Here is a 21,615-nt window from a genome sequence, read left to right as displayed (position 1 = left end):
TTAAGCTTGTGCTTCTCACTTAAGCATTTAAGCACTTGCTTAATTGCTTTCCTCAATAGGGATGCTATCCTGGATAATGAGAAAGTTGTGACTTGCCAGACCCGAACTGGGAGGGCATTCTGGATGAAACTCATCCACTTCAAATGGCTTGTACAAGGACCATGCAACACGTAAGCCCCTTTTTTGAGGGCATAAGTAGGACATAGGCCATGTGCTGGCTTTCAGAACAAGAGTGAATTTCACCCTTCATGCATAGAAGTCTTGGGAAGAGTGATTGTGTGAGAAGAGCAGATATATGGGGGATTGAGGATAAAATCATTGATACAGTTAAGTATTTTATTACACCTCCACACTGAGGGACAAATACCCCAACAAACCAGTTTGTGCACATACATCTGGGGCAGGGATTATCAAAATCCTCTAACCATGCAGTCGGACTGGCATTTGTAGGGCATGCATTTTTCAGCTTGAGATTCCATTTCTGCCTCTAGCTGATCATTTTTTCAGAACACTCTGCTTTCCAGAAAGTATTGTGACTGCTTGCACTCAAACATCTTGATGCTCATGTTATCCAGAGAAGCATGCAAAATGACATTTAATGCACTAGTGTATTGGTCGGTATTAATCGGTAATGTACCTCCCCAAATTAAATACTTTGTGAACAACTGTAGGGGGTCTAAAATTATAAATATCTCCCAAAAGTCAAGTTCTTACCAAAAAAAATCTTACTGTGTCCACTGAAACTGATGCTGTGTATAAGCAAAACTAGTGCTTGGGAGCTAAAAAAGAGCTGGATTGTAACTGTGAGGTTTGGGGAGAGTTGGGATTGTGGGAATGCTTAGGATAGTTTGGGGGGTGACCAGAAAGCCTTAACCCTGTGGTTGGTGCTGTGCAACCAATGCCATTAAAGTGCCCAGCATTCTATTCCCAGGAGTGTTCTCTTCTTCCTAAAGAGTGTAGAGGAGGTAACGTGTTTGGCCCATGTTGGGGACTGAGGTTCTCTTTTAGTTCTGCAGTGATCCTTCTGACTATGGAAGACTGGCACTAATGAACTCCGAGAGTCCAGTCCAGCCCTTCTGCAAACACTTGCTCCTCTCAAACTGTGACATGGGCCCAGGTGGCAGAGTTTGGATCTGGGTCTGAAGTTTTCCAAAGTTTGAGAATATTTGGATCAAGGGTTTTGCTTTACTCAAATTCTTGGGCAACGTCAGAAAATCATGACACTTTTAATCTGCCTATTGAGCTGTTGTTTATATTCTAAATATTAGAACCATTGAAACAAATTCATCCCTGGTGTAACTCTAGTGACTCTACTGGAATTACAACAGTGTTGAATTTGGCCCACTGTGTATCAGGAGAGAGAGCAGTCATTGCTCAATGTCAATCTTGCTTAGTCATCTCTGAGCAACAATGTTCAGAGCCCAAGCCTGGACGAGGACTTGGGATTGTTCCCAATGCAATAGCGGGACAGGGAGAGGGAGCCACCGTCCTGTGAACAGTGCCATCATTCAGATTAGAAGACATTAAATTGTGGTCTCTTCTGCTATTTGATAGGTGTCCAGGAAGACACTAAAGATCTCATAGGATAAAGATTAGGGAGATACTCCTGGTGTCCTCTCTTGATAACACGGGTTTTAATACTCATTGCTGCATGTGAGTTATTGCTGTGTGCCCAGCAGCTGAAGCCTTTTTCCATACAGCCGTTGACGTGCCAGTATTTAATTCATTGTTTTGAAAAGCACTTCGGAAGATACCCTTCAAATAAAAGGTGTTATGTGAATCTGAATCTTGTTTTACTGTATCCTGTTTGTAGGAGCGGAGAGGGTTACATGTCCAACAGTTATTGAGCACGACTCCACATTGGATATTTCCCCTTTTCTTGCCTAAATAATAGTTTAAACCCCTTACTGCTACCTTGATAAAATGATTTCTAAAGTGTCACAAAAATGTGGGCTGCTGTAATAGTGTGATGGAAATACAAATAGTTAACCTACCAGCAGATATAATTTACCCTATAGCATATCCTGCTACAGGTCAAGGGTGGGGGTGAAGGTTATTTGTTTGGGGGGGGGTTGGTTTTTTTTTTTTTTTTTTTTTTTTTTTAGATTTTAGAGTGAATTTGATGCTGTAAAAACGTACCAGTGTGATAGATCTAGAGCATGATGTCTGGTCTGTATTTATAGAACAACTACACTGTGGACCGTGAATCTTCTCCCATTCTGATCCACCAATCTTCCTTTATAATGATCCACTTCTAGGCATGAGGACAGCTTCTCTCCATTGGGTCATTCACTCCTTGTTTGATGTCCCTGATAAATCTGCCAGTTACTGTCATATTTATAGTGTTGTTTGTGATGTGCCCACCTCTCTACTAGGAAGTGGACTGAGAATTACCCATTTTTTCACATAGAATACTTGAACCTAAACAAATCCATTTCTAGGAAGTTGCACCACAAACTCTGAAGGTTTGTAATGAATCTGGCCTCAAGTGAGCCTACCCTTCCCCTGTCTTGAATTCCAGTGACATAAAATACTTGCTTGGCCACAGCTCTGAACGTTAATAAAGTTTCAGTGGTAAACTATGAGAGATCTGAGAATTTCAAACTAAAGTTATTGCACCAGTAACTCAGAAAAGCAATTCCTAAAATTCTTGACACATTTATCCGGAGGGTTAGCGGTAGCACAGAAATGGAAATCATTGTTGAAGGCCACTGTGTACTTGGAATTAAAATCCATCAGTCTTTTGAAACGGTGAGGAATGTTTTTCATGATATACAGATGTTCCTGCATTTTTCAGAGTAAATTATGTCCAAAGCTGGTTCACCCTGCTCGTAGAGAAATTAGTTATCTTTTAGAGATTAAAGGGACACCAGTGAGATGGCTTTAGTCTCCATGGTTTTTTTTGTTTTTTGTTTTAAAGGGATGGGTGGGAAAAGAGAGGTGGTTTAAAGAACGGCATATGAATAAAAATGCTTCCATGATTTGATTTGATTTGATTTTCTTTAATTTCAGTGAACACAGGATTTATTTTGCAGGGAATAGTAGGAGGAAGGGTAAGGTGTATATAGCCTTTATTGATTTGAACGCTGCCTTTGACTCTTTTGATTGTCACTCCTTTGGCTGTGCCTGAAAAGTTACTGGTGTACCTAGCAAGCTCCTCAATCTTCTTGTAGAAATGCATTGCCAAAGTGAGAGCTGTGACTGCTTAGGCAGTAGGATATCCAGTTGGTTTGAGCACAGCAGTGACGTCCATTCAATGTGCGTGGCTGCCCTCAAATGATCTGTTCAACCCCATTATTGACCAAATGATGGAAGCCATCACTAGCTGCATACCCGGGTGATACTGTGTAAGGGGTCGGACTCACCCCTGCGGCGCCTCCTGCTGGTCTCTCGGGGAATTAGCTCGACCCAGCCTCCGGAGCGCCCTCTGCAGGCCGGTGATCCACCTTGTCACTTCTACTAGGCCCTGTGTCCCTCCCAGGACCCGGGTGCCCCTTGCTCTGGGTGCTGCCCCCTGACAGTACCCACACACACTGGGTCTCCCCTCCCAGGGGAACCCCTACCCACTAACCCCACCTCGCCTCAGAATAAGGCTACTGCCAGTCACCATCTAGCCCCACTCCCTGGGGCAAACTGCAGTGTCAGCCACTCATCACAGGCAAGGAGGGTTTGGACCTGCTGCCTTGGCCTACACCTGGGTTGCCCTCTGCAACCCCCAGTACCCCTTAGCCTAATGCTAGGCCGCAGCCTGGGGCTTTCCAGGCTGGAGCTCCCCAGCTCCTCAGCCTTTCCCTAGCCCTGCTCCACCCAGGTACTCTGTCTTAGCTCCCTGCAGCCAGGCCCTTCTCTCTCTGAGTGCAGAGAGAGACTCTGTCTGAGCTCCTGGCTCCCTGCCTTTATAGGGCCAGCTGAGTCTGTTTGGGGCGTGGCCCCAGCTGCAGCCACTTCCCCCGAATCAGCTCAGCCTTCCCCGCCCCAGCCTTCTCCCAGGGCTGTTCCAAACCCCTCAGGGCAGGAGTGGATGTCCACCCCGCTACATACTGCATGACTTCTACATAATAGACCTGGAATATGAGAATTACATGGCTATATTCTCATCCTCATGAACTAATTTCATCAATGCCCATAATTTATATATGGAAAAAGCAAGTAAGCTTGGTCGTCAAGTCAACTGGAAGAAGACCAAACTGATGAAGGTGGCTGATGGACCTCTACTCCTACCCATCTTAATCGATGGACAAGAAGTTGAATTCATCAATTCATTTGAAAATCTTGGCTCTGTTTACACCAAGGAGGGAAGTTGCCTTGCTGACACGAAGCATCAAATCAGCAAGTCTATGGGTGTTATACACACTTTTGGGAGCCTGTGTAGTGTCAACACCACATATCAACTCAGACTAAAATGTGTATCTATCAAGCAGCAGTGGCTTTTGTCCTTTTGTATGGCTCTGGGCCGCCATAGGGATGCAAATGCACCAGCTGGGCACTTTCAACATGAAGCAGTAATGATGTATTGAAGGCATATGGTGGCTTCATCACATTATAAATGAGGAGGTCAGGCATCAGACCAACCAGCCTCCAGCGTCTCACAAAGTGATGGTGTTGAGTCAGGTAGCTTGGCCATCTGCTCCATATGTTGGGGTCCATACAAATTCTCCAGCTTTATGTTTGATCCAACAAAAGCTGTATGGAGAAAACTTGCACACAGCCTTGCACATGCTGGAGGGATGTCGTGGCTTCCAACTTTGCCCCCCTTGGCCTTAATATAGATCAGGATGAAATGCTGGCAGGAGACTGGGCTCTCTGGAAATGGCTGATCTGAAGTGTGTACTCTACATTCCAGAAGCAGGGGAATAAATGAAGATTAGTTTGATGTAAATGTCACCACAGGCGCCAACTTTCCTTGGCGCCGGTGGGTGCTCGCGCCCCACCGGCCCCACCCCAGCCCCGCCCCGACCCCGCTCCGGGCCCACCTCTTCCCCGAGTGCGCCATGTTCCTCCTCCTCCCAACAACTGTTTTGTGGCGCAAGTGCTGGGAGGGAGGGGGGAGAAGCAGGATGCAGTGGCGCACTCAGGGGAGGAGGGTGAGGTGAGCTGGGGCGGGGTGGGGAGCTACCGGTGGGTGCAGAGCACCCACCAATTTTCCCCCGTGGGTGTTCCCGCCCCGGAGCACACATGGAGTTGGTGCCTCTGAATGTCACCTTGTAGTGGAAGCTTCAAAATAAAACTATTGGGCTGGCACATGAGAACCAGAAAGTGAAACTGACCATAAACAAGAAATGATACTGAGCAGTCTAGTGTCACCATTCATGCTGAGAAGAAGAGCAAAAAAGGAATCAAATGGCATAAATGCTTAAAAATAGATTTTTCTTATTTAAAAAAAATCAGAGCGTTCAATAATCTAAAGTGGTGTTAGTAGGTAGATGGGTAAAGAATTTAAGATATTCTAGCAGACCCAAGACCTCCTAAGAACTTCACAGTTGTCATTGTGCTGCGTTTCATGGCCATTTGGACCCTTATAGTGACAGTGGGGGATAGAACTCGTATCTTCTTGCTCCAAAAGCACTGGCTATAACTATTGGAACTAAAGGAGAATTTATTTTAGTTATTAACAATGTAGGACCGGTGATACACAGTTAATCAGTTCTGATTCTACAGAGCATGGGGCAGTGGTGCACACATGTATTATTATGAGTTCATTAAAATAAATACTGTGACAAAGAGAGAGAGATGATTTTATTTCCTTTTTGGGATGCTGTTAAGCTGGTAATGTCTCTTAAAAAGTACGTCAAAATTTGGGCAAGTTCTTATCTGATTGCAGAATCTATGTAAATTGTGTCGTTTCTTTTCTCAAAAACATCTGCTCCAATGCTCTTTTTACTAAAGATAGATAAATTCCTGTGTCCAGCCCACTTGACAACACCATAATAACAAACCAACATGAAATGGAGCAATTAGGGATCTTGATAAGGAAACTTCTGTTTCAAGAGTCAGTTATAAAAGAGCAACTGCTTCTAAACTTTCTTGCCACTGACCCCATTAAGTTAACCTGAAATTGTTACAATGTTCCTCAAAAATGCCTAATATTGCTGTTTCAAAGTGTCCTAAGGAAGCACAATATTTTTTTTTTTTAAGCAATTGCAGCTGCAGTGTATTGGGAATTTTCTAACAGGCCGTATGGAACACCTGCTCTGTTTGTTCCCAGATGACCAATTACAATAAGCTTAAAAGGAAATCTTATATGCTTTTATCCATTTTTTTGTTTTGGTATCCTGGAAGAATCTGTGAAAGGAAATGTAAAGAATAGGGGAAAGGCCTATACAACAGGGCTATAGAGTTTCTCAGCTGTATTAATGGTTTGAATATGGCCAAATGGGTAGTGACCAAACGTTACCATCATCCAGGTACTGAACAGACTCATGTGAAATGAGTTGGTGGGTCCAATCTAGCTCCTAGAGTATGAATATTCCTGTCACAAAACATCCCTTTACAACTGTCACTAATTGGTATCTTTATTGGCAACCTCTACACCAGGGGTGGGCAAACTACGGCCCGTGGGCCGCATCTGGCCCACTAGCCATTTTAATCCAGCCCTTGAGCTCCCACTGGGGAGCAGGGTCTGGAGCTTGGCCCGCTCCAGTGCTCCAGCCAGGAAGCAGGATCGGGGGCTGCTCTATGCAGCTCCCGAAAGCAGCAGTATGTCCCCCCCCCCCAGCTCCTACGCGTAAGGGCAGTCAGGGGGCTCCACTCTGCACACTGCCCCCGCTCCAAGTGCTGCCCCCACAGCTCCCATTGGCCGGGAACCGCGGCCGATGGGAGCTGCAGGAGCAGCGCCTGTGGATGGGGCAGCATGCAGCAGAGCTGCCTGGCCGCGCCTCCATGTAGGAGCCTGAGGGGGGACATGCTGCTGCTGCTGCTACTGGGAGCCACTTGAGGTAAGCGTCGCCCGGAGCCTGCACCCCTGAGCCCCCCCCCCCCCGGTCCATGCCCCAACCCCCATCCCCCTCCCACCCTCCGAATTGCTCGGTCCCAGCCCAGAGCACCCTCCTATACTCCAAACCTCTCAGCCCCACCCCAGAGCCCGCAACCCCAGCCAGAGCCCTCACCCTCCTGCCCCAGTCCGGAGCTCCCTCCCACACCCTGAACTCCTCATTTCTGGCCCTACCCATCCCCAGCCAGAGCCCTCACCCCCTCCCACACCTCAACCCCAATTCCATGAGCATTCATGGCCCACCATACAATTTCCATACCCAGATGTGGCCCTCAGGCCAAAATGTTTGCCCGCCCCTGCTCTACACAGTGACCAAGGGTGGAATGAGCCACAGAGAGTGAATTGTCCATTCATGTCCTTTTGTTCCTAAATATAAATCTGTATTTCCTGTAGGTCAGGATTGTGGCATGTTTGTGGGGAGGAGGGAGACTCACATTGTTACGGCTTGTGTTTATACCTGTTCTGTAGACATACAATGTCAGGGCCAAATATAGGGGTGATGTGTTAAGATGCTGAAAATTGCATGTTAAGTAAGTGCCACGATATCTAAGTAGGTGTAACTTTGATGCTGAGTGGCTGGGAAAGTGGGGTGCAGCAGCAAAAACAAGAAGTCGGAGGGTGAGAGGTTTGCATGTAAGGGGTTGGTCTATAATTTTCTTCCAACCTCTCAGTGAATACATTATGCCAGGATAGACTCAGACTCCATTGTTCCCACTTACACTTGCTTAGCAACATGTAACTTACATTGCCTTACACATCATTTCTGAATTTGGCCCTTAGTCTCCAGGGCCATAGTCAAGTTAAAAGAAAAAAAAGTACAAACTAAGGGAACAGTACAGACAGGGAAATGAGCCATTTTAATTTTAAAACTCATACGCATTTGGAGTTCCAACCAGCTACATAGAAGCAAAATGCATTACATCAAACAGATATAAAGTCTGGTAAATACAGCTATTCAGCAATCCCCCCTCCCAACCACTCCCCGAGGATAATGTATTGCCTGAATCTGTATAACAGACTTTGTTGGTGGAAGGCAGGAAGGAGTGATATTTAGAGAAGGCGTGCATGTGTGTGACAGATTTCACAGCTCACTTTGCAAAGGAAGTTGGGCTCCTTTTAAACAGCCGCAAGACATCTGCAAGAGATCTCAGAGCTGAGAAGTGTGGCAGATGAGAGAGAGAACCCATCATTAGCTGATGTTATTCATTTGTCATGACATCTCCATTCTTTGGAAAAAAAATTTCTTAGAGGTTTATTTTTGCAGTCTAAGGAAGCAAAGGCCACTGGTGGGGCATCATAAGGGGACAGTATGATAAGCCATGGGAGCTTCTATGTTTGGACATGTGTGCCTTGTAAAATAGCCTCCTTTCTTACCACTCTTGTCCTGTGTTGTTTCCTTTTGCTTTGTGACGAGACCAGATGGGTGCTTCTGCAGAAGAGAGTTGGACACCTTAAGAAACCTTTTCGGATCTCACTGGAATATGTTGCTAGTGGGAACAGGAGTGTAGCTGCCATGGACTCCTTTGCAATGAAGAACTGCAGTTCAGGTAACGTAGAGTGTTCCAGTCTTTCTAACTCATTGTGTCTTGTTACCTTTTTAGGCAAAAAGGTTTTTGTCAATTATACAATCTTCTTCATATAGTAGAAAGTTCTATTATAGCTAACTTAGTCTCCCCTAAGCGTTCAATGCAGTACATGACATTTTAGTTTTCTGGAAAGTTTAATGATAGCACTTCCATTAAATACAGGCTGTATCATAGCACTTCACTTCAATGTTTCACCCCAGAGGTGGCCACATTTCAATTTAGCTGTATGTATGCAGTTTGTGAATCATGTTGGAATCCTCAGGTATTATATGTAAATGAAGAGTATTATTAGTGGTAGTACTTAGCCTATTGGTTTTTGTGGATTTTATTAAAATATGTCTAGAAAATAGGGATTAGGAAAATTGGTGAAAGTTGATTTAAACGTGTTCCTTTTTCAAACTCTCCAGGACAGAGAAATCTATTGAAGACTATACATAATTTTGATCATTATTTGCATTGCCATGCCCAAAAGCGCAGTTACGATTAGAGCCTTGTTGTGTTAGCACTGTACAAACACATAGTAAATTGCTATCAGTTCCAGGCAGAGAGAACCCGTGGTGCTGAACATGCAACATTCCAGGTGGAATGTTCCTGCTGTGCTGCTGAATGTGTCGTACTGTACATACTCGCCATCCCAATGAAGATAATGGACAACCTCAGCACAGTTGGTTTAAGTAGAGGACTGTCATCATCAGTGTCAAGGTTAAAAAGAATGTGTTTTTAGGCATCGAAGAAAAAATAAGAGGGGGCTGATGCTCATTCAAACACCTAGCTGCTTCAATAATTTGTTTCAACAAGAAATGCTACCCTATGATTTCATGACACGAAGGTAAACTGTGGCCGTGTACGTAACACAATTAATATTAACAACAAGGGGGAAGAAACGCAAGCCAAAATAAGGAAAGAACAGGTTCAAGAATATTTAGATATGGTAGATGTATTGAAGGGCTTGATGAAATTCACCCTAGGGTACTTTAGGAACTAGCTAAAGCAATCTTGGACCCATTAGAGGTCATCTTTTGAAAACTCCTTGATGATGGGTGAGACTGGAGAAGGGCAAACATCGTACCTATCTTTAAAAGAGGGAAATAATGGTTACCTGGGGAATTATAGACCAGCTGTCTAACTTCAATACCTGGAAAGATACTGGAACAAATTATTAAACAATCAGTTTGTAAGCAGCTAGAGGATAATAGGGTTGTTAGTAATAGCCAACATGGATTTGTCAAGTATAAATTATGCTAAACCAACCTAATTTCCCCCTTTGACAGGTTTACTAGCCTAGTGGATGGGGGAAGCTGTAAATGTGATATATCTTGATTTTAATAATGCTTTAGACACAGTCCCCCATGACATTCCCATAAGCGAACTAGAGAAATATGGTTTAGATTAAATTACTATAATATTGGTGTAAAACTGGTTGAAAGACTGTGCTCCAAGAGTCGTAATCAGTAGTTCACTCTCAAACTGGGAGCATGAACCTAGTGAAGTCCTGCAAGGCTCAGTCCTGGCTCTGATACTATTCAATATTTTTATTAATGACTTCAATAATAGAGTGGAGAATATACTTCTAAAATGTATGGATTATGCCAAGCTGGGAGGGGTTGAAAGCACTTTGGAGGCCATGTTTAGAATTCAAAATGAGCTTGGTCTGAAATAAACAAGATGAAATTCAACAAAGACAAGTGCAAAGTATTACACTTAAGAAGGAAAAATCAAATGCAAAACTACAAAATTGGGAATAACTGGCTAGGCAGTAGTACTGCAGAAGAGGATCCGAGGGTTATAGTGGATCACAAATTGAATATCAGTCAACAATGTGATGCAGCTACAAAAAATGCTAATATCATTCTGGGGTATTGTGATCTCCCCAGGATACAAACTGGACTTTTGAACCGTGGTGTCCTCTTAGTTCTCCAGACCAGGGTGTCTCTCACATTGCTTTGCGAGTGAAAAGCAGCCTTCCCAGGCTTTGCTCCCACACAGCCATCAGCATGTAAAGGCACACGCAAAGTTACATGAATGCTTTCTCAGCCAGTCATGAACAGATACACGGCAACACATGCATATCCCTCAGCCCCAGCCTTGCACACCAGAAATGTGCTGCTTACACTGCTCCAGACCCCCTTGGACAGGGCAAGCCCTCATAAGTCTGTCATGTTATCAAAGAAAATGAATATGCCCCAGCCCTTTTTAAACTGAGCAGAGATTCCCCAATCACTTCAATCAAAACACACTGGTTTAGATAAAAGAATAAAACAAGTTTAGTAACTGAAGCAAGATAGCTAGATTTTAAGTGCGGATAAGTGATGCAGCTATAAAAAGTCAGAATTGGTTACAAAAGAAATAAAAGATAACTACACAGTCTTATTCCTAAACCTTTACCAAGCTAAGAAAAATTTTAAGCAAACAGCTTTTTTCACCACTTTGGATGTTGCAAGCAGTTCATGGTTGTTAGTACACAAGCTGGATTGGCTTCCCTGCCTGGAACCAATCTCCCCAGTTCAAAGTCTTTCAAGCATTCTTGTTGCCGTAGAGATGGGGGAAGAGAAAGGCCAGAGGCCTTTGTTCCCCCTTTTTATAGCCTGACATTTTTTACTGGAAAAGTCCTTGCTGGGTTATGTGGTCGGTCAGTTCCATAGCATACGTGACCTGCCAGCTGTCCTTCAGGTGAACTGTACATTTCTTGTTTACAACTCCCCTGCTGATGAATGACCGGTTAAGCAGACAGTGCTCTTAGCACCTGGCTGGGTGTTGGCCACCCCTATGTTGTCTCTGAAGAGCTAAACTGTGGGTGTTCCCCAGAATTACAACATGCTCCAGTTACAAACATATAGCAAAATCGAATATCACCATATACAATGTTGATACACACATTTTAACAGGAAAATGATGGTCAATTGATACCTCAGAAGGCATATTTGGTACAAGGTTTATCATAATTTTGTAAAAGTGGTGACCATAATAATGTAGACTGTCACAGGTATATTAACAGGAGTGATGTATGCAAGACATGAGAGGTAATTGTCCCACTGTACTCAGCACTGGTGAGGTCTCAGCTGTATTACTGTGTCCAGTTCTGGGCACCATACTTTGGGAAAGATGTAGATGAACTGGAGAGCAACAAAAATGATAAAAGGTTTACAAAACCTGTCCTATGAGGAAGGGCATATTTAGTCGTGAGAAAAGAAGCCTGAGGGGGGACCTAATAAGTCTTCAAATACAGTAAGGGCTGTCATTAAGAGGACAGTGATCAACTGTTCTTCATGTCCACTGACAGTAGGACAAGAAGTAATGGGCTTAATCTGCAGCAAGGTTAGGGAGATTTAGGTTAGATATTAGGGAAAACTTTCTAAGTATAAAGATAGTTGAGCATTGGAATAGGCTTCCAAGGGAGGTTGTGGAATCCCTATCACTGGGTTTTTGAACAGCCCACATAACATGTTGTGGACCGCATATGCGGCCCACAATTGTAAATAGGTTGAGAACCACTGGGGTAGACAAACACCTGTCAGGGATGGTCAAGGAGGTTTACTTGGTCTTGCCTCAGCATAGGGGGCTGGACTTGATGACTTCTCAAGGTCTCTTCTAGCCCTATCTGTCTATGATGCTATGATATCCTGCTGGTACCGATTCAGATTATATTTCCACAAGCTCTCCTTTCCTGGAGCCAACAGTCCATGTAACAACTGAAAGGTAGCCTTAGCTGAACCCTAATCAGGCAATAGAAGGCATTGTGGCCCGCTGAATTATTAATATCAGTGGCAGTGGGCATACAGCGTTACCCAAAGCAAACATTTTCAATTGCTTTGAAGAGGGATTGACACCTTTCTTAAGGTCAGGGCCAGTGCAAGGATGTTTCGCGCCCTAGGCAAAACTTCCACCTTGTGCCCTCCCCCTTCCCCGAGCCCTGCGGCAGCTCCCCGCCCTGAGGCGCCCCCCCCCCCCGCGGCAGCTCCCCACCCTCCCCCGGCCCGGGGAGCCGTGCGGCAGCTCCCCACCCCAGCTCACCTCTGCTCCATCCCCTCCCCGAGCCCTGCAGCAGCTCCCCACTCCCCCCCCCCTCCGCCCTGAGGCACCTCCCCCGTGGCAGCTCCCCACCCACCCCTCTGCCCTGAGGTGCCTCCCCCGTGGCAGCTCCCCACCCCCCGCCCGGGGAGCCGTGCGGCAGCTCCCCACCCCAGCTCACCTCTGCTCCACCCCCTCCCCAAGCCATGCGGCAGCTCCCCACCCACCACCCACCCTGAGGCGCGCCCCCCTGTGGCAGCTCCCCCCACCGCCCGGGGAGCCGTGCGGCAGCTCCCCACCCCATCTCACCTCTGCTCCGCCTCCTCCCCGAGCACGCTGTCGCTGCTCCACTTCTCCTGCCTCCCAGGCTTGCGGCGCCAATCAGCTGTTTGGCGCCGCAAGCCTGGGAGGGAGAGAAGCAGAGCGGGGCAGCATGCTCAGGGGAGGAGGCGAAGCAGAGGTGAGCTGGGGCGGGGAATTCTCCGGCGTGCCGCCCCCCACCTCCTTACTTGCTGCAGGCGGCCCTCCCCGCGCCCTCCTGCCCCAGCTCCCTCCGCCTAAATGCCGACGATGACCGGGATGGCCGAAGATCCGGCCGCTACGGTCGCCGCCAAAGAAAATGCCACCCCCCAAATGCTAGTGCCCTAGGCGACCGCCTAGGTCGCCTAATAGGTTGCACCGGCCCTGCTTAAGGTGACTGATTTCTACCATTAGGGCTATCAATATATACTGTGAGCCAGAAGGGGAATGAATCAGCATGGATTTCAAATGGCTGGATACAACCCTGCTCATTAAACATACACTGTGTACTGTATACAATCCACATGGAATAAGACCACTTGTTCTTTTTCATTAGCTTGTAATTAAGTCATTCGTAGGCAGCTTAACATGTGCTACCATATCCTCTTACTAAAGAGAAGACAGCGATGAACAGTAGCGGATGATGACCTTGGGGTAGGGGAGGGAACAGGAAAAGAAATAAGAAAGGATGAACCTAAATGTACTCTTTCTGCAGCTGTTTGGATCCTATCAGCAGCTTAAGTGCTTAGATGCCATAATAACCAGTGTAGTGTGCTTTATAGATTGAAGTGTTTGGAAAATAACATTCTGAGCAGAAGTATTAACAAGCAATTGTCCAAGGACTTAAATGAGTCTCTCTTTCCCTAAAGAATATTTTTTTTGAATTACATATATTTAAACATAAAGGAACAAAAACCATTTTTAGGAAACAGCACTGAGGAAGATAAAGATCTGGATCTGAATTAGACATAAGGTGAGTTTTGAATGAAGGTAGGGGTTTGGGTCTGGGTTTAATGGTAGCGAGATCTCACAAAATCTTGATCCCCAAAATAAGTGATATTTTCAGAGAGATGCTTCTCCTGTGAGGTTTCTGTCATTTTGAATATCAGAAATCTCAACGAGTCCTGGTCTCTGACTAGGACTCCTAGGTACTCTGATAATATAAATAATAATTTCTCCAGTCTTGGACAAAAACATCACTAGAACTGAGATTTTGGCTGCACCCGAATTGGAAAATATCCCTTCCCATTTGAGAGCCAAATCTTCAGAATTGAAGCTGGATCTCTGAAATTTGAAGAGGTTTTGGATTGAACTGTCTGGCTCAGTCCCATCTCTGCAAATTGATGATGTGGCAAGTATTTTTAAAAATAGCTTGTCTACCTCTTGTCCTAGGGATCCTTTTGGTATGGAGAGCTGAAAATAAATAAGATGATAAAGGGCAGAAAAAAAATTGAAGAAAAGAGAGAAACAGACCAAATTCTGCTCTGTGTTCCACTGGTGAAACGATGGTGCAAGCCAAGAGAGTTACTCCAGCTTTGCACTGGCAGAACAGAGAACAAGATTTTTACCATTGATGGGGAGAGGCAAGCAATGCAGTAGTAGGCTATTAGAGTACAACCCCAATTTTCTAAACTGATCAACTAAAACTCCTGTTTAACTCAAGTTTAATCATGTCCCACAGGATCATATTGTATTAGTACTATGTCTTCACTGTGCTCTGGATCTCCATACCCTCCTTCTCCTCCAGTGCTAGAAAGCATTAGAAAACCACAAGCATTTTCATTTAATTGCATTTGAGGTCCTTCAAGCCTCAGAATGCAGATACTTAACTGGCCTTGGTCAAGTCACAATGACAAGGGAGAGGATAAATCTAACAGTTGGGGGCTTTTTAAGTTTGCTATATCATACCATCCAGAAGTGCCCATAACAAATCTATGACACCATGTCATCTTGTTGTTCTAACCCAGTGATTCTCAAACATTTGTACTGGTGACCCCTTTCACATAGCAAGCCCCTGAGTGCGACCCCCACCCTTATAAATTAAAAACACCTTTTTATATATTTAACACCATTATAAATGCTGGAGGCAAAGTGGAGTTTGGGGTGGAGGCTAACAGCTCGCGACCCCCCCATGTAATAACCTCACAACCCCCTGAGGGATCCCTACCCCCAGTTTAAGAACCCCTGTTCTAACCTGTATTTATTACTACTACCACCACTTCTCTCATGTATCACTTCAGTCCCATTGACTTCAATTCATGAAGAGCTCTGAAGCACATGTTTAAGTCTCATTGACTACAGTAAGATTTAAGCATGTGGTTAAGTACTCTTCCTGATTACGGATGCTTTCCTGAATCAGGGTGTCAGGTTCTGATCTAAAGCCCATAGAAATCAATGGAAAGACAATGCCCATTGCTTCAGTAGCTTTTGGATCAGGTCCTGAAACTGGTAGCATTCTCCATAATAATGAATGGTTGCCATATCCTGTAAATGTGAAACAAATTGTGGTAGTGTATAGAGCAAAATAAGCAGTCCCCTAATCTTAAAAAAGTAACATTTACTATTTAGAACAGTAGATGCCTCCAAAGCAGGCATGAACAAATAAATAAACATTGCTTACCTACAGGAGTGGCGCCAGGGTTTTTGCCGCCCTAGGAGGCAGCGCTCCTCGGCGGCGGGGGTCCTTCCGCTCCGCGTCTTCGGGGCGCTTCGGCGGCGGGTCCCGGAGCGAGTGAAGGACCCGCCCACCGAATTTCCGCCAAAGACCCGGAGCGGAAGGACCCCCGCCGCCAAATTGCCGCCGAGGACGGCAAAATGCCGCCCCCCAAATCCTGCCGCCCTAGGCGACCGCCTAGGGTCGCCTAGTGGAAGCGCCGGCCCTGCTTACCTATTACAATTGCAGAAAAGTAGCAGCTGACATTAACTCTACTAAAATAACTTGTCCATTCTCTGAATACAGTGTACTGTAATTGGTATAGCAATATTTTGTAATTAATGGCAATTTCTGGTAATAAAAACAGTTAATTTCCTGAGTAATGTATTGATATATTAATGGTATTTAATGATTTTCTACTAATATTTTATTGCATTTGTTAAGTAATTAATTTGGTAAGTTAAAAACTTAATGAATTTAAAGTACTTAATTGTAAGTAAATGAGAAGACATTTTTCTTAATCAGGGAAACTGAACATTACTAATTATTTTTTACTTAAGTATAGAAGGAGATAAAATGCTTATAAAACATGTACAATGTTTAGTGCTGTTCAGTGTCGGATAAAAGTAGTTCCTCAGATACATGGCGTGGCTGAGAGGAGGAAACACTTAGCTTTGAGGTTTTCATGCTTAGAAATCAACCTGGAAAAACATATTAATATATTTTTGTTGTTGCGTGGGGGGAAGAGAGTGTTTCAGTTAACATCTTCAGCAACTCAGCAGTTGCTTTTTCAATTGCAGTTTATGTGCATGAAATATATTTATTACATTCAGAGCTACTAAGTAGCCCCATAGGGATCTCCAGTTAGATTAAATAAAATTTTCTGAAAATTAAGCTGAAAGTTGTTATATATCTAAAAAATCCAGTGTAGAAAACCTTAAGATGAGAGAGAAAGGGGAACAAGCATTTGACCCCAGGGAATGATATTCCTGTGGAAAAAAGTATGGCAAAATAAAGAATTTAGAGAATAATTTTGAAACCCATATGAAAAACTACAAGCAGCCAGTGAAGGGACTTTCCATGCTTCCCCTGATAAGTAATCTGACAGCTGGGTTTCTGAATGAACTGTAATTGGCAAATGAATTTTGCTGGATGTCTAGCACAGAGGGGAGTAACAATAATCTGATAATGGCTGGATCCAATCAGGATTGAGTACAGATTTGAGTGATTAAGTCAATGTATATTCCATGAATATTCACTCAAATAAAAACTGAGTTTGTTTCACTTGTGTTTATGCCCTGTTTGCATTCACTTTCTACAAATTTTCTAGCAAATGAATATGTTGGCAGGGATGTTTGTGGAGTCAGTGAATTGAAGCGAATGACAGTGAGCATTTTGTTTGTCAAAAGTTAATTCTAACTCATAAATGTCAGTATGCCTACCGGAAAAATCTGCTTGTAAGAGTTATCCTTATCCAGTCAGAGAACTGAAGCAATACCGTGTGACAAATGTGTCTGATCAGAACTTACATTGTGTGAATTGTAAATATTAAAGCCTCACAAAAAAATGCTGGCAACAAATCTAGGGGTCAATAATTATTCATAGAAAGTGTCTAGTGAATTGTTTTCTAGTAACAATTTCACTTGAGAGTATTATAAGTTGCTTGCAGAAAATTTATGGAGAGAGGCTAAATTAATCAAATTATGTGCTGTGAATGATTTGCTCAACTCTAATTATATGACAGAGAGAGAAGATTCCTGCTTCCAGTGGGAGCAGACACACCCTTTTGGTAAGGTCTGGAGATCCATTGCTCAAGGCCCTTCTGACAGGAGAATTGATAACGAACAGAGCAATGAGCACAGACCATATTGTGAACCTGTTATACAAACTGCTGTGTGAAGAAAGGGGAAATCCTGCATCTGAGAATAGCATCTCTGTCCATGTATTATTACAGATCCAAAATCAAATTCTGCCTTCATATTTACAGCCCTGCAGCTCACTGAAACCAGAAGGACTGCATGGGTGTGAATAATTTGGCCTTGCCCAGTGTCATCCAGTTGCCCTAAATCTTGAAGAAGTGAGAAAGTGGCATCCCTTTTGTAATAAGGGATTTTCAGAGCAAAGAATTAACTGGGTGTTCACCCTTACTACGGAGGTACTATCAAGTTAAGAGCTTGACCCAAAGCTTCGTGAAGTCAGTGAGTCTTTCTGGGGAGTTCAATGGACTTTGGTTCCAGTTGTAGGTCTCCTGCATTTAAAACAGAAATTTGGCAGATTGTCTGTTTTTTCCTTAGAGTGGGCTGAGCTATTCTTATAGTTCTATTGAGCTGGTTCTCCTGTGGATCCAATTTGCCTAAGTAAGTGTTTGAAAAGTCTTTGCTGTTTGTTTGCCTTTGTTTGCCTTTGGCAGTCAGCTTCTTCTCTGTTCACCTTCACTCCCAAGTATAGCAGTACTGATTATTCTGATTCTATGTCCTGTGCCGGTAATAATCTCTAGCACTCTAGCATTTTGATCCATTAGGGTTGTCATGCTGTGGACAGAGCTACTCTGTAGTTGTGAGAATGCACTGGCCATATGGAATGAAGCTGCAACTGTTGAACAGTTTCCACTGTCGTTTCTGTGTCTGTTTATGCTAAATAAAGTAAATCCACAACACTGGTGGTCCTTTCCTTTTTCTTTTTTGTTTCCATATTGTTAAATTTTAATGACCAGAACAATAAAAAACTTAAGTTCAGTCTTAAAACAACATTTTTCCATGGCCTGCCAGAGGAAGCACAATAGCTCAATTAGTGGTCCATCATTTCATATAATAACCATTGTAAAGATTCTGCAGCTCTATAAATCAATTAGTGGATGCCATAGCTAACTAGTGATGGTTATGTAATATAATTATCTATTGACCAGAAGAAATACAACATTTCTGAGCTCACTGGAGAGGGGGAGTTTTATGAATGTGTATTTAAAAGGCATCTATTTTCCAGGCACCTATCACGACAGCATGTGGGGAACTCTATGCTGGTGTAACCCTCCTATGCCAAATGCTTTCCTTATCCACAGCATATATGGGGAAGGCAGAGAGTGAGGTATTCTGGGGGCAGAAGCCAGGTATGGTGGAGCTGGTGTAAGGTTTCTTATCTGACATGCACTGGGGTCAGGTGGCTTGGGATCAGGAAAACACAACTGGATCCTTGGCTTCGCCCCCTTGAGAATCTGACCCTTAACATTCTGCTTCAATGAACTGCAAAGATAGTGCCTGATCTTGGGAGGTACTGAAAGCTCCCTGAGAGGCACTGAGTGGCCCTCAGCTCCCACTGTGTATTTGATGGCAGTTTCTAGTGCTCAGTACTTATTAGCATGTTGAACAATCGACTCTTACACTACTTTTTAACATTCTATCTGATTTTATCTTGACCTTCCGCCCTTAAGTCAAGCTTATTCTAACAGAGGAGCTGTTGATTCAGTGAAAGAAAATTAACTCTGCAATTTGCTTTCCCCACATTGAACTTATTTTTATTACTGTTAATTGCTGCCACTTAGTTCCTGTGATGTTTTAACTGCTCAAATTTATTGACATGGTTGTAGGATTCTCCATTCTCACTTGGGAAATGGGGAAGCAGAGAGATGCCTCACTGATGAAGCCCTTATTTCAAGATGATGTTGCCCCAGATTCAAAAGAAGATTTATGTGATCTGCTCCGTTGCACAAGTAGATGACAATCTAGTTCACTTTTTTATTCTTTTTAACCATTACGTTTTCAGAAAAGTCTGCTAGTTTTAAACAGAGAATGGGACAAGAAGCCTGATTTTGGACTTTGCAAAACCAAAATCAGGGATAGATTTCATCTGAGTTTCATTTCATCCAAATCTCCAAAGTGCTCAACGGGCTGGATAAAGGGTTTTAAAAAGATATATAATCTGGCCCAGAACTCTGCTCCAAGCAGATGGACCCTGTTTCTTATGGAGCCCCATTGGCTTCAGTGGGGTTGAATGTGGGCATTGAGGTCCACTTGCATGTGTCAGCTGGAGAAAGGTGAAGTTACTGAGGAAGAGGGTGGTGATTGTGATGCCAGGAAGGGGGAGAGCCAGGAGTCCAAGGCAGAATGGAAGTTGGATGGTGATCAAATAAACAGTTGATGACAGCAACATGAAAAGGGGAAAGGAGAGAACTGACTCGAGTAAGAGGACAGGTGAGATAGCGAAGGAGAAAGAGGATGATAAAACCAGAGGCATAGTGAGAGATGATGATGGGGAGTAGAGGTGAATCTTGGGGCATGAGTAATAGGTTTGGAGGGGGGAGTGATTAGATACTCGATGGTTGACAAGTTAGGAGGTGGCTGGGATGGGGCAGTGATTGGGTGTATACCCCACACAGGCTGCAAAAGTGTTAATTTGGACTTGAGAGGCCAATTGTGTTACCTGGCTGCACCTAGAGAGTGGGTAAGGCTTAACTGATGAAGCCCTGCTGGGGTGAGGCTGGGTAGTTAGGATAAAGAAAGGAATTCTGGAGCAGAAAAGGGCTCCAGGTACAGAGTAAGGAGCTCGGCAATCACTCTATGGGACTAAAGAGAGGCGAAAACCCAGAAGCAAGTAAGCCCTGGGACCTCACCTGGGTGGAGAAGGCTGGCAAGGAGCCAAAGGAGGCATAGAACAGCCACTGTGGTAGAGCAGACTCTAGTGATGTGTCCTGAAAGAAGGGCAGGATTTGGACTTCCAGGGAGAGAGCCCTGGGAGGTGCTTAGCTAAGGAACAACGTAAAGGAAACTACAGAGGGATGAAAAGTCAAGCCTGAGGAGGGCAGAAGCTGGATTTGTCTCTGTACTTTTAGTTTGGGATTTGGTTGGGGAACTCTAGGGGAGACCCCTTGAGAGTCCTGGATGAACCTAGAGAGGTTGAGGAGGAGAAGGCCTGAGAAGGGCCAGGGTAGGAAGAAGCTGGGAAGCAGCATCAACTAGTCTGAAGAAACAGACTTGGCTGCTGGTTGCAGGGTCCCTGGGCTGGAACCCAGTGTAGAGGGAGGGTCTAGGTTCTCCTACCAGCCACTGACTAGTTAGTGTGAGGCTAGAGAAGGGGATAAGAAACACAGAGAGCCCTGAGAAAATGGAGTGAGAACCCTGGGGTACAGAGTCAGGGCTGAAGATCTGAAACAAGGTCTTGGACTTTGGTTTGTTGGACTACATTACAATAGAAGGTTAGGTTAGGTTGGTTAGTTGGACAGCTTAGAGGCCAGCAAACATATTATGCACCTCCACAAATATTCTGTCCTGAGCAAATCTGGCACATTATGGTGTACCATATTTGTGAGGGGCAGGTGTCTGACACCATCCAGCCATCATGTTTTAAATCTTCAAGTGGTCTTTTATATCCTGCTTTCATTGGGTCCAAGTGGAAGATAATTCTCTCTGGTAAATTGTTAGGCATTCAGAGCAGATTACAGTACCACCTTGGAGAATACTGAGTGAGGAGAGAGTGGAACCTGTTTAGTTAGAAAATAGATCTCTTCTTTCAACTTCAATTTGTACCATTTGATGTTTTTGATCATTCAGAGATGCTTCATCTGAATGGCGTCCAACTTCTTTTCAATCTTGAGAGTGAGGGGCCATGTTTCAGTCCCACACATCAGAATACTGACCACTGAAGCATTCTATATTCTCAGCGTTGTTTCTCTACTTATCAGGGTGTTGGGTTTGTGAAAGACGTTCTTGATGAGGCTCTCCATTACTGATGACACTTTTCCAGTGTGGATTTCAAATTCTTTCTTGATGGGATAGCTCAGTGGTTTGAGCATTGGCCTGCTAAACCCAGGGTTGTGAGTTCAATCCTTGAGGGGGCCACTTAGGGATCCGGGGCAAAAATCAGTACTTGGTCCTGCTAGTGAAGGCAGGGGGCTGGACTCAATGACCTTTCGAGGTCCCTTCCAGTTCTATGAGATAGGTATATCTCCACACATGTTATTGACAACTGAGCTGAGGTAGGTGGAATCACCAACAATCTTCACTGGATGGTCTCTCACTAAGATACTAGAACAAGCAACATATTTGAAATGACTGATGGGAAGAATTTTGGTTTTATCCAAATTT

The 21,615-nt window shown here is 44.2% G+C and overlaps 1 protein-coding gene across 1 annotated transcript in view; it reads left to right on the top strand.

Annotated features, from left to right (window-relative positions):
- ALK (ALK receptor tyrosine kinase) overlaps nt 1-21,615 on the top strand; it is a 557,631-nt gene that overhangs the window by 347,746 nt on the left and 188,270 nt on the right. Inside the window, exon 5 of the mRNA XM_065401476.1 lies at nt 8,411-8,538. Coding sequence (XP_065257548.1) covers nt 8,411-8,538 — 128 coding nt within the window. The remainder of the gene's footprint in view (nt 1-8,410; nt 8,539-21,615) is intronic.

This window comes from Emys orbicularis, chromosome 3 (genome assembly GCF_028017835.1).
Source record: "Emys orbicularis isolate rEmyOrb1 chromosome 3, rEmyOrb1.hap1, whole genome shotgun sequence".
NCBI classification, from domain to species: Eukaryota; Metazoa; Chordata; order Testudines; family Emydidae; genus Emys; species Emys orbicularis.
The sequence above is the reverse complement of the archived record's forward strand: the minus strand, read 5'-3'. Positions and strand labels throughout refer to the sequence as shown.